This window comes from Plectropomus leopardus, chromosome 20, assembly GCF_008729295.1.
Source record: "Plectropomus leopardus isolate mb chromosome 20, YSFRI_Pleo_2.0, whole genome shotgun sequence".
NCBI classification, from domain to species: domain Eukaryota; kingdom Metazoa; phylum Chordata; class Actinopteri; order Perciformes; family Serranidae; genus Plectropomus; species Plectropomus leopardus.
In genome coordinates, this window is record NC_056482.1 from 9,972,495 (window position 1) to 9,986,481 (window position 13,987).

The 13,987-nt window shown below is 37.7% G+C and overlaps 1 protein-coding gene across 3 annotated transcripts in view; it reads left to right on the plus strand.

The window, feature by feature from the left end:
- The first annotated feature begins 1,717 nt into the window (after positions 1 to 1,717).
- ccbe1 (collagen and calcium binding EGF domains 1) overlaps positions 1,718 to 13,987 on the plus strand; it is a 70,227-nt gene continuing 57,957 nt past the window's right edge. For 2 of the 3 annotated variants that reach the window (XM_042509325.1, XM_042509326.1), the window contains exons 1-3: positions 7,846 to 8,018; positions 12,954 to 13,117; positions 13,212 to 13,257. In XM_042509325.1, coding sequence (XP_042365259.1) covers positions 7,861 to 8,018; positions 12,954 to 13,117; positions 13,212 to 13,257 — 368 coding nt within the window. In that variant the 5' untranslated portion in view covers positions 7,846 to 7,860. Of the gene's footprint in view, positions 1,784 to 4,006; positions 4,077 to 7,845; positions 8,019 to 12,953; positions 13,118 to 13,211; positions 13,258 to 13,987 lie in introns of those variants that run through there. The other variant, XM_042509328.1, reaches the window with a different exon arrangement.

Consider the following 13,987-nt stretch of genomic DNA (forward strand, 5'->3'; position numbering starts at 1 on the left):
CATAAATAAACAAGATGAACATCTTAAGTACAATGGGACCCAACCCAAGGTTTTTAAGTAGAAATATGAATACTCAAGTACATTGCAAGTCAGGGATGGATCTACAGGTCCACCCAGATTGACAGTTGCCCACCCTATTTGATTTAAGAAAACTCAGTCAAGTCACAGTAGAATTTCATGATGCTGACAGGGTGGGAAAGCTGTCAATCTGTCAGACAGCAGGTTGAGAGATAAGCAGCAGGCGGCGCTTCTTTTCCGGTCAGCTGCCATGATTCCACTGCAGAAGAAGAGGGAGCAATAAGATAAACAAGCACCTGTCAAACCTCAAACAGTGATGTAAAAACATGATGGAAATATGGTGTTTCTGTTTGTTTCCTCATAGCTCCACACTGATCTACTATTTTCATCTGCTGTCATTGTTTGTCTTGTCAGCCAAGCAGAAACCTTTTTTTTTTAAAGTCTTTATTTCAAACTCTCAACATTTATGTCAGAATCATGTTCATACAGATGAAACTTTTAGAAAACACAATGAAAAGCTCTGTGATAGTGGAAACAGCCACCGGCTCATTGATATGCCTGGAATATAGTATGATACTATAGTACTTGGCATACCAAAATGTATGATTGGTCCTCCATTTTTTTCATCTTGTATCATTTTAAATCATATCTAAGCTTACAAAAACCCAGGCCCATTCAGGCTTTTTCCAGGCTCACTCAAAAGCCACATTCTGGATCTGCCACTGGTGAAAATACCTTAAAATTTAACTACTCTTAATTGAACTTGGTGGCTTTCCACTACTGATATTTAATGTCCTACCAAGATTCATTCAAAAAAGATATAATAGGAAGAAGCAGCAAATTCTCATATTTTAGAAGCTGGAAATAAAGAATGTTTGTTACAGCAGCTAGATAAAAAAACTTGAATGACAAATTGATTTTGCAAATTGTTGTACATTAATATTTTCTGTCAATTGAGTAATCATTCTAGCTATACCAATAGCTGTAAGCATACATTTAATTACATGGGTCATGTTGTGCAATAATTCCCCTCTAAGCTCAAATGATATCACGCTATGAACAACTGCAAGCAACAGACTGCTCCCTGACATGGGCAAATAAATGAATATGAATAAAGATTTTTTATTTCATTCACATACATCTTGATAAACAAAGATTAACTCAAACAAATGTTCTCACAGTCAATAACTGAAAAAGAAATAGGCTAAAGCCAAAGGCTTATTTTATCCTTTTCTATATCAACCAAACGATAACTCAGAATATCAGCAATACCAAAGAAAATAAATAAATAAATGCGTTATACTCTAAATTATAATCCTCAGTTATTTTACATTTTAATCATTTTAGATTATAATCTGCAATCATTTTACATTGTAAGCCTTTTTATTAAAGTATTGGGTGGAAGTATCCAGACATTTACTTGTAAATAGAAATATATGAAAAAAAAACTCCGTTACAAGTAGAAGTGCCGCATTTTGCAAATTAATTAAGGTAAATTATTGCTAGTATTTTAGAAACACTGTTTACTGCAGGGCAGTCTGTAATCTACAACAATGGGTCAAGTCAAGTGATCGTGATTGTTAAGTTATTTATTTATTTTTAAAGACTTTTTGGGGGCTTTTTGCCTTTATTTTTACAGGACAGGTATAGCCTGAAAGGGGGAGAGAAAGGGGATGACATGCAGCAAAGGGCTCAGGCTGGAATCGAACCTGCGGCCACTGCAGCAAGGACACAACCTTTGTACGTGGAGCGTCCACTACACCAGGTGAGCTACTGGGTGCCCTTGTTAAGTTAAATTTTAATCTGCATAACTACTGTAGCTGTCAGGTAAATGTAGAATAGTAAAAAGCACAATGTAGCCTAGTCCACTCTGAAATGTAGAAGTCTACTAGTGACACATACTTCCTCATAATCTCACTTACTCAAATTGCTACTTCGGCCTCATGCTGCATCTGATGTTTACATTTTACCAGCATGTGATGAGAGTATTGAATTCTAATGTAATGAGAGAAAATGATATATGATTACATAAGTGCACCACAGATCATGACGTGTGTTATATCATCAGTTCACAAAGGAAGAGAGCAGCCGGTTGATAAGGTCAGTTGTGGATGACTACTTTCTTTCAGGGAACTGCTTACAACAATAAACAACTACAGTGCAATATTGTCGGATTATATTTGATCTGAGGGACTGACGTCGGCTTTGTCTTTGAGCATGACTGACCTGAATCTGGTCTGACAATCTCGCATGTGAGGGCATCTGGTTTTCACACTCTATACAGATGAAAGACCACATTTATGTTGATGATCTATAAAGTATGATAGTCTGCGTGTATGTTCTTGACACCCAAACACATTTTCCCATCTTTCCAGCACCCATAAAATCTGACAAATTGATCTTACTTTAATAATCTTGAAAATTAATTGCCTTGAAAAATAATATATAATAATAACAACAACAACAATAATAATAATGATAATAATAATATATATTAATAATAATAATATATATATATATATCTCAATCAATGTTTACTTGATATGTAAGCGTTAAGATTACTTGAAATTAAGCTGTATTTACTTCATTTTGTGAAGTTGTTGCAACTTAAAAATGACAGTCGTCATTATCTGGTTCTCTCTTTAGTGTGAGCAACTTCAGTAAATAGTCTGATTTAACTTGATCATGACCAAGAGGATTTTGCCATTGATGAAGTTAGGAGATCTATGAGTTCTGTTTTTAACATGTTTAAGAAAATATAAATATGATTGAATATGATTATTAAGGAGACACAACTTAATTCTAAGTAAACTAAACAATTACAATTACAAACAATTAACACAATAACATAACAGTAAAATTGACTTACTTTGTTTTTCAAGGTAGTTGGTTTCCTCGATATTTTTTTTTTGGTAAAATAATCTTTTCAGATTTTACTGTGAGATGTGACTTTTGTGTTTTAAAAAATTGTATTTGCAATATGTAACAGCAACACGTCCTCCAAATATAATGGCAGCACTTATTTTGGACATTTTGTTCCACAGTAGTAGGCTGAACTGCTCATCTTCTCCCCGTGCAAATAGCAGTGTCATTATCTCAGCAAAGTGATGCTACTTTTGAAAGCGTGAGTTGAAAGTGTGAGCATTTTGTACCTGATTGTACTTTTTTGCACATGGCTGCTGTGGTTTTGCAGGAACACATTGTGTTGATGCATTCAGTTTCCCCGTGTGCCTAGACGGACTCAAACCCTGGTCATTCAGTATCAGTTAGTCATCACTAAAGTAAACTGTAATCTGGTCAGTTGGAGGGCAAAAGGATGTAAGAGGTTTCCCTCTGGTGTGGAGCCCTATCCTAGACTCCATGGACATGTGACACCTAATGCCTCCTACGTAACAGTAAATAATCCTGCCATCGTTAAACCCAGCCAGATTAAAACAAATCCCTTATGAATTGAATTTTTTGTTGTAGTTTTCATAACCATATTAATGATATTATTGTGATTCTCTGCTTCGTTTTCAATTCTGTGGATCATCCAGACAAGGATGTCAACAGATTGCAGGACTGTTGCGGTCGGCGCATACAGAGCAGCATCAGGCGTATGCGCATCGCGCCATAGGGAAACAAACAACAGTGTATGGAACCCAAGCTGGCTAACGTAGCACGTTCAGATGTACAAAATGTGTGTTTGTAATTTAATGGATTGAGAAGTGAATGACCTCTGCAGCCTGTTAAGTCTAAGCTGTGGAATCCGGAACCGTCTGTTAGACTACATAAGCTTTTTTCCCCCGAATAAAATATGAAAGGGATCTGATGTAATTCTATTATGGTCCTGCTACTGCTGTTCTCTGCTAGTGCTTTTACTATCACTTCTACTACTTCTGTTATCATGGAAATTACTAAAACTACCACTTATACTATTTTATCGTGACTGAATTTGAATTTTCTGGTGTATGTGTAATACTTTACTTTCTCTTTCCCCTGTCTTCAGGGAGGTCAGACTCCAGGCTGAACTACAGGGCAGACCATTTGCAGAGGGGGCGCCTACACTCGGAGTGCAGGTGATCCATTATTTCCTCATGTGCTGTGTCCTTAATGCATTAACTGCAGAGTTCAGTGTCACACGTGGGAGGAACATTGGGCTGTTGTTCACTGCGCAGTTTCCTTTTCAAGCTCAGTATTTACAAGACTCCATTATACAAACTTCATTTGTCCCCAAGGTGACAATTTACAAAGGCAGGTAGAGTTACACTTGTAGTTAGCAAAAAAACAACGGCATTAAAATGCAAGGAAAGCTGCACACATTGTAATACAAGTATGACAGATAAATGCAAAATTAAACTGTACTGAATAACATATTGGATGAGGAACTTAAATGAAGTCTTTAAGTTAAGATGGAAAAAGATGAAAAACACTGACGCAATTAATTGAAATAAATAAATAGATAATAAAAAAGGGTTGAACAAACCAAACTGCAGGCCCACAGTAAAACATTCTATGTCTGCCCTGTTTTCTTTTTTTTTCCCCTCATTTGTCTATTTTTCTCTTTTATTTTAGTGTGGATAAGTTACCAGAGATGTGTACCTATGCTTGTGTGAAACTTTTTGTTTTACATACCTTTTTTTTCAATACATAATATGATTGTTGAATTAGTTTGGTTTGTTTCTATTGTTTTCCAATTTATACAACTCAAATACACACAAGAAAATAATAAGTCGTTTCTTTTGAAGCAGTGACACAGCTACAAAGTTATTTTTGCTGACTGAAAAGGTGTAGTCCTTGGCTTATTGTGCCCACTCTTTTTACATCACTGTTTTGTACTGTTCCCTTTAAATTTGTACAATGAAAATGAAAAAAAAAACTAGATGAATAAAAAAAAAAAGAATAATAATAATAATTTTTTTGTAAACATACAAGTTCCTCTTATTTCATACTGACTCACTCCAGGCATCTTCATTTTTACTTTACAATAATTGTGCAGTTTTCTAAGTTTACCAAATCTCTAAATTTGAGACTGTGGATTTATAAATGATTTGTTGGTTGTTTCTTGGTAAAGCTCTTTTTACTATTCTTATAGCTTTCTTCTGTGGTCTAAAAATTGGATTTGTTTTGCATGTATTTCCCCTAGCACAGGAGGAAATATAGGATATGATAATTAAGATAATACTACTGCAAAGTACGTTATACACATCATTGAAACGATGTGAGAATGAAGATGATTAAATAGTGCAATGAATAATGGTTTTACCATCAACTTCCATATAGAAATCCGTAATTGTGACATAATTCTGATCAGAATTAGCTAAATAATAGTTCATATTTTAGTTACAATTTCCCAACTATCTCTCCAACAAGTTACCACTGACAATAACTCCCAGTCCCTTTAATTTCTGTTGCAGCGTGTCAACACATCTTAAACTCTCCCTCTCCACTTCTTAGGTCAACAGATTAATTTTCCCATCTGTGGCATTCACAAGTCATATTGTGCAGTTGACTCAGCCCCTTGCATGACAGATGTCTTATGCAATCCTGATATAATCTGGCATTAAGGTTGGACTGATGGAGACTTTGTGAATTATTTGTCTTTGTACCGTCGTTGTTGTCTTAAGTAGTAGATATTTGTGGTATCTTTTACACGCAAGTCCCAGATTCTGAGAAAGTGTTTTCACTGTGCCCCAGTTCCTCAGATGTCATATGAAGTACGCTGAACTACTCTTAAGGACAGACAGCAGCGTTGTTTGTTTGTTTTAAGCTCCACGGTTTTGTGAAATTATCTCACACACAGTTTTGTATACCGCCACTAGGCAGCATTTTATGCATTCATAAGATTTCTGACTGTAGAACTAAAGATAAAGGAAATTGTAGTGTCAAGGGTTTCATTTTTGTGAAAATCCTGAATACATAAAATGAGATTGGAGCCTCACCAGGGAGAGGAAACCCTTTTAAGGGGTTAAACATAAGCGTGTTAAAAAAAAAAAAAGAAAAAAAAGAAAAGCCATCTGCGTGACCTGACATCCCCCCTCATGTTGCAGGACCTGCCCTCTCTGCTTTGACAGAAGCTATGCGATAATCAAATGGTTTCCCGTGTCATCAGGAGGAAGTATTACATCACAGAGTGAATGCACATGTACAGATGTGGTGGAAAAGTAACCAACCAGACACTGATGACCTGCCTGAAGTAATAATGGGCACACTGAGTGGCCATGTGGCTGTTATGCAGTCAGTCAGTCCACAGCAGCAAGGTTTGCACGACTTTGTACCCAAAGGTGCCTTAACTAACACAAAGCAAAAGTACATTATGATCACTGTTTCTAACCTGAAGAGGGCTGTAACAGTTTGTTTACATAATGCAATTCATCCGATATCTCAACAACTATTGGATGGATTACATCGAAGCTTTGTGCAAACAGTCATTATTCCCAAACATTGTGTCCTAATAATTTTAGTGATGTCTTGATTTTTCTTATAGCTCCCCCCAAGAGGTTGGAATATGTGGATTTTAGTAAAATACTCATCATCTTTTGAATAATTGCCAAGAAATTGTTAAAGAAATTGATGTTTCCCTAAGGATGAACCGTAATTACTTTAGTGATCTTACTGAAGTTTATTGTAAAATACCTTCATAACGAAGAACACTAAAACACTTTGTGTTTATTGCTAAGCAGTCTTGAAACCTATAGATTATCTATCTAATGACTGACAATATTTTGGGAGATATGACAAGACTTCCTCTTTCACGCACTGGCCATTTCATCTGATTTCTGTAAACAGATGTGTGCAAATCAAATGCAGATAAATAAGAAAAAAGCTAAATTGTCATTGATAGCTGAGATTTCATTTTGACCTATGCTTTCCACCTCTTTGCTCTCCACATGCACTGTTTACCTTCCAATTAAACGTGATTGGTCAGTACTGTTCAGATTTTAAACAGAAGCCAGAAACCTTCCCTTCTGCATACGTATCCAGATATTTGTTTAAAGAGATTTGGTGCAAATTAGCACATGCTAGCATGCTAACACTAAATTAACAGTTAACTCGGTAAATAATGAACCTGTTAAACAGCATATTAACACTTAATTGTGAGCATTAACTCAAAATAACACAGTGCTTAAGTACAGCCACACGAAGTGAGTGTACACTTTTTTTTTAACACGGGAAAACCTGCAAAAATAGGTGATAGACTCCCTGTCATTGCCAGTAAACATAGCTGTGTACACGGCTCTGCAGCAGACGGGTATACCTTTCTGTGTGTTTTTGTTGGTTGTATTTTCACTGGTGTGTTATGATTGGCGTCATGGATGGAGGAAAAACAGGTTAGTACACAATAGAAAGCAGCATGGAGGCCAGTGAAAATGTTATAGTGGCTACTTCTTAGTCTCTGTTTGAAACTTGGTGCCGACTAAATTGGAACACTGTTTTAGGTGCTGCTTGGGCGCAGACGGACAGTATTTTGTGGTGGTGGTGAGTCACTGAATCTCAGCAGTTAAGGGGCTAAAATTACTGCATTCACCTGGGTGTTGTATTTCTCTGCTGATCAGAGCAAGAGCTGATAAATTACTCTGACTGCTGCAGTCATTTGACCTGGTTGTGAATGCTAATTGTTACCTTTTCCATTGCACACAAAAGCCAGATGTTAGCAGGCGTCTGTGTTTTTTTTTTTTTGTAGGGTGAGAAATGGGCTTTAGTATTTTTGTGAAGGGCATTGTTCAACCACACAATAAACATATTCTCAAACATCTTTCTTAAGGTTTTAACTGTTACAAAAAAATTATATTAGTTGTAAATCAACCGTTTTGTTTTTCTACAGAAATTCTGCAAAGTGAAAAGGCCATTGAATCATCTGAGATGGTGCTTCAGAGCTTCTTTAGATTGAGAAGTGGAAACGCAGAGCTCTCCTCGCTGTGTGTTGCTATCCAGCTCACACCCTGTCGATTCATCCATTCATATGCAACCAAGCGTGCCATGACGATTTACGCAGCTGACACGTGGCAGCCATTAATCAGGTATTCGCCCACGACTGGGAGTGGTGATAAGACCAGTGGTTAAGGATGAATGCCGGTGGGGATGAAAAGGCCTTGTATTTTTCTCTCCTTTACAGTACATTTGTCATATTGATTTAATCAATTTACATAACGGCCAGGTGTGTGCTCTCTCTCCCTTTTTCTCTCCCATTCTCACGTGAGTGTGTCTTGGCATGTATACTGTGCCTAGATGTTGCACTGGAAAGTTTCTCTTTGTCATCCTTATATTGGAGGAAAGCTATTTTTGGATCCCTGTTTGCCTTTGGCTCCAACATAGGTGGCTCATACTTAACATGCACTACTGGCCAAACCTCAGGTGACCTGAACACGACAACCTCAGAGTTAAAATCATTGATTATATTACACAAGTGAGACTCTTTCATGGAAGCCAAATTCTTAACTTTAATTACGAGAACAGGACAAATTCTATTCTTCTTCTTTTTATACACTATTTCTAAATAATGTTTGCCGCACCTAAAGCCAGCGTACTGTGCTGGGTTAGTGATTTGTTTTGTGCAGCTAAAAGACAGATAAGGGTCTTAGTTGCGCTCTGAGGTTACTCTATTGAGGACTGACCTCTGTGAGGATACTGCACATTTCAAACCGTAGCACTCCAATCAAGCTCAATCACTTTCTGTCCCTCGTTGTTGATTCTCTTCTTTAAAAAAGTGGCTCCTGGAGTATAATGGAGTTTAACTGTATGTGGAACCAAGAGGCAGGTTACGGTGTATCAAGATTTTACTGCAGATGGGATAAATGGCTTCTTATTTTCTGCAACTGTTATCAGAGAGGAAGCAAGGTCAAATTCCTTAAAGAGAGGATTGTCTGGATTTGCTGTAATGCTATTTAACTCTGACCAGCTGCTCAACATTTATTTACCTCGACATTGGTGTCCAGTTGATTCCTTTAAAGTCCTATACCAAGAAATTGGTGACAAGGTCGGGGCCGATTATATCAGGGTTTCCCACACATTCATTCACTTGTAGTATACTTGAACCAACTGATCGAAAGGAGGTCTTGAATGTGATAATCAGAACGATTGTCCCTTAATTATCTTCCCTGCGACTCAAACTCAACCGACTGCCACTAAGGAAAAACATAGTCACGAAAAGTTGCAGTTGCATATTGAAAAATGGGACACATACATGCGATTTATAGTCAGCATCATGGCTGGGATTTAGATGCTTCATCATGACACATTGGACTAAAGGTGAAAATGAAGACACTTGAGGTGCTTGAGGCCTTGTACTGCCGTAATGTGGAGTCCAGCAAGTCATCTTTCACATTTTCTGCTGCAACACATGCAACATACAGTAATTTAGAGCCCGTCCAAGCTCAGTGCTAGTGGCTGGCTCAGCAAAGTCTTCTCTCTCATCTCACACAGAACAATATCCATTTTGTTCTTGTCATCTTCACATTATTGAGAACAGACACATTGTTATAGAACAGAAAGGTGTTGTGATGTGAGTTGTTATAGTGATATTGATTCTTGTTTTGTTTGCATTGCGTGTCCACAGGCAGAGCATGACGGAAGTGACAGTAGGAGTGTCTGTGACTCAGTGTTTATAATGCTTCTTATCCATGCAATTCCAACAGTAAGATACATTTTGTCAAATAGCTCAGAGTAAACACAGCAACAACCAGTGAGATTGGTCCTTGTCTATTATTTCTCATGTAATCATGCATATGAGACTTTATATACAGTCACACACATCAATTCTTAATTACATAATCCCTTTATATGATGGACTCCTGGATAAAGTCACTTATATCCTGATTATATGCAAGCACATTATTTCTTTTTACAAGACATGCACATTTTATAGAAAACAAATGAAAAAATAGCATTTGATTTTAATGTCTTATTTTTTTTCCCTGATTTTGCTCTAATTTGCATTTTAGCTGGAGACCTTGTTGTTGTTTTGTCTTTTTTAGAATACATAGAAATGCAGATTTAATTTTGGCATCAGGCTCTATCTTTCTGCCAACTGAGCATGCAGAAAATCAGCACTAACTGACTGGGGATTCATCCACAGGTGGATGGCAGCAAGCTGTTGCAGTGTGATTGCACACGAAATGGCAGCAGTAAAGATTGAGCAACTCTATTTGACAGCTCAAATAGACTTTCCAGTCGGTAATGGCACTGCACAAATTCAGCCAAGACATGGGCAGGTCAGGACAAGGCACCATTTAAGTTGTCAGGCTGATGTTGGTCTGCAGGCTGATTTCATTTCAGTACTCAAATGCGCTATTTAGATGTTTCTGAGAACTGTTCAGTCATGCTGAACACTGCAGGCATAATAATTGAAGCACCCAACCCAGATTATTTTTGCCTTATATCAATGAAAAGTGTGATTCTGACAGTTATCATGTCAGGCCAGTGTTTCACTTACCGTTTGTGAAGTACAGATACAGATGTGATTTAGTACTCCACTATGCATAACTGATGAACCCATCCCACCTTCAATTCCCAACACAAAAGAAAAGAAGAAAACAATTGAATAAATAAATAAATTAAACAAGAAAATTTGTTGCACAATCCAGCAACACTCAAGTCCAGACATAACTATAGTATCATATCCAGATTACAGTTCTCAACATGTGAGATGAATGGCTACCAGGCCTTATAAGAAGCTATTAAAGGCTATATACACCTTTCTTTCTTGCATTTGCATTTGTATGAGGAAAATCTGTGTAGTTCCCCTTCATACTCTGTATGTATTTTATATTTGTTCTTTTATGTCTTTTAATTGATTATATATTATTAATATATTGAATATTTTCTTATTTTCATGTATTATGACTAAAAAGAACTGTCTCTACATTTGAAGGATTTATCCCCAACATAATGTAGAAAAAGCCTCATCAACAGAAATTCCCCTCAGGCTGAATGTTCTGGAACATGAACTCCTGCTCTTCATACATCAGTCATCCGTAGCAACATTGAGACAGCGTGTGCCCTTAGTCCATCTATGCCATAAGTCAACATATGATGCCAAATTGAATTCTGATGAACAGCTGAAAAAAGGGTTTTTTTTGCTGACCTGGTGAAAGTCATTCATGCATTTATCTCAGAACGGCTGATTTACTGCAACACTCCCTCTGTCATTGCCTCAATTAAAAATCAAATTGCATACTTGTAGTTCATGCATTATGCTGCAGCGGAGCTTTATTTTTGCACGTGCATTGTTTGTCCTGCCTTATAACGTTGTTTTATCCAGTGTTATGAAGGACTAAGAAAGAAGAACAAATTTCTCAGTTGTTCTGTCATCTCTTGTAGTGCGCCCCTCCCCTGTCTTTCTCCTCTCTGTCTCTTTCTGTCATGTTCTGAATTTCAAGTTTGTCACCACCATCGTCTGTCCTTGAGCCTGACTCACTGGTAATTAAATTAGCAGGATGAAATACGCAGGTACTTCAACCGATTGATATATTTCCAAAGTTAACAGTCCTCTAGTTGACTGACATTGTTTGCTAATCAACTTTGTACACAGATCAGAACATGCACAGCCCCACATGTCTACGTGCTGATGGTAGCTTCATGTTTCCTGTCTGTGACTGCGACAGCACATTACAGATAAGGCACTATAGTGTCATAGTTATTCATGTGAAAGCTGTTTAACAATATATGGTTTAAGTATGCCTTTGCATTGTTAAAGGACAACAATTATTCCTTTCCAGATTTTCTGTCATATATATATATATATAATGTAACCATCTTGAATGTTCATATTATATCTGATTTAAGTTTCAAATGATGAGGTATGTAATAATAATCCCTGTGGGCAAAAACCTCAGGCGTAAGATTGTTCTGAATACTCTGTTTTCAATGTGTTTTTCTTCTATTAATCTGGTTACTTCTCCTTGTACACTACGAAAAGTATTTACATTATACAGCCTACATTGCTACGTATAACTATGCTATGTCACAGAAACATGTCATTTTGGTTGCTGATGTTAGTATCTTACCAATTTTGAATGCCTGGTTGTTTTTTAACGTATAAAATGCAGCTCTACAGCAATTCTCTGGCTGAAAGCAGACAGCTACATGTAGCTACATGGTAACATCAGGGACACATGTAATTTTGTACCCCTTTCCCACCTAAATGATAGCGTACACACAGGCTTTTTCAAACAAGAGTAAATCCGCTAAAAATAAGCTATAGACTACTCTCACATTGCACAGAGAGCAGAACTGTGTACATGGCTCTGCAGCAGACGAGTATGGGGGTGTGTGAGTTGTTTTGATGTGTCTGTTCAGAGGCAGGAAAACAGATCAACAGTGGTGGACAGAGGTCTGTGAAAACTTCACGGTGGATACTTCTCTTTATATTTCTCTGACTTATTCAGTCTATCTTTCAAAGTTAGTACAGACTAATATGGATCAGTGTTTAAGCTGCTTAGGAGGAGACAGACGGAAAAAGTGGCGGCACTTTCGAGTGGAGCTGAAATTACTGCGTTCACCCAAAAGTACGATCGTCATCGATCAGAACCAGAGGCAATAAATACCTGTGACTACTGCAGAGTCATTTGACCTAGTTGTGAATGCAGATTGTACATACTTCCATTGCATTGAAAAAGCCAGATGTCAGCGGGTTTTAGTGTTTTTTGTGCAGTGGGAATGAGGCCTTACGTAGTTGCTGATTTAGTTAATTTCTCCCCGATTTCAGATTATATTCTTGCTGGAAGATGTCCAGTTTTGTTTAGAGGCTTTTATTGGTGATTTGTCCACAGTAAAAAGTGCCTCTGTTCCCCATTTAAGTCACTTCCAGGACCAGAACATGCTAACCAATCAGAGCAGACTGGGCTTTTCAGAAGGGAAGGCTTAAAGAGATGAGCACTAAAACGGAGCCCTCTCAGACAGAGTATTGCAGTGCCCATGCAGATCTTTTTATATTTTTCTTTCCTCTGTGTTTCCAGCACCTCCATGTCTGTCTCTGCCAGTCTGTGTGTTGGCGTGGACGTGGCTTCTGTCCCGGCTCTCGGCTCTACCTACACACCTGCCTGCAACCAGCACATTAGCTCTTCAATATATCAACCCTGGCTCTTCACCCACTTCTCGCAAGATTGTTGTTTCTCCTATGGTTGGTATTGTCTCAGTCTAGCCAGCTCAGTATTATTCAGTTTTTTTCCCTTGTGTGATGTGCTTTGACTTGAAGTGTCTCCCTGTCCATTTAGGATCACCATTCTCTGTCTGCCTGCCTGTTCTGCTGGTGTGGGAGAAGTAAGTATGAGGAAAATAAGTGTTTTTTTATGACCATTAAAGCATATAAACATTTTCCAAAATATAAGAATGAACCTGAAAATGAGCTTACAGTAATAGGTTTCCTTTAAATGAACAATTTGATATGTAGTAAATGAAAGAAAACACCGTACTGCCCCAAAATTCTCTTAGGTCAATCTCACATATTTCAGCATATCACCTGAATTATTACTGTCCTACACAGAGCAGAGCAAATTATGCCACTGAAAGAGGCATTAATAAATGATAAACCAGCAGCTGTGAGCGTCAGTGTTATGTAATCACGCCCTACCAGTAATGTGTGTGTGCGTGTGTGCAGTGCATGTGTGAGAGAGTGAGATGACCATGTGGCTGAGGTGAGAAAGAGGGAACTAAGTGACCAAGACTCCAGTGACGAGGCTGCAAGAGACTTATCCATATTTATGCTGTATTTATTTACAACCACCGCCTCCTTGCATTGACCTGAGAGTTACTGTTTAATGCATTATTGAAATGCTTGAGGGTGTCAAGTGTTCTGAACAATATAGAGAGAATGAGAAGAGTTTGATATGTAATGCTTCAACAACATACAGTATAAATTTGCATGCATATTCACTGCCTCGTTAACAATGGTACTTTTAAAGGTGCTCATCCATTAGAGAGGCAGAGTGCTGGGAGTGCCAACACTCGCTGAAACAGCATGTATTGCACAATACAAGTATCCATGGAGAAT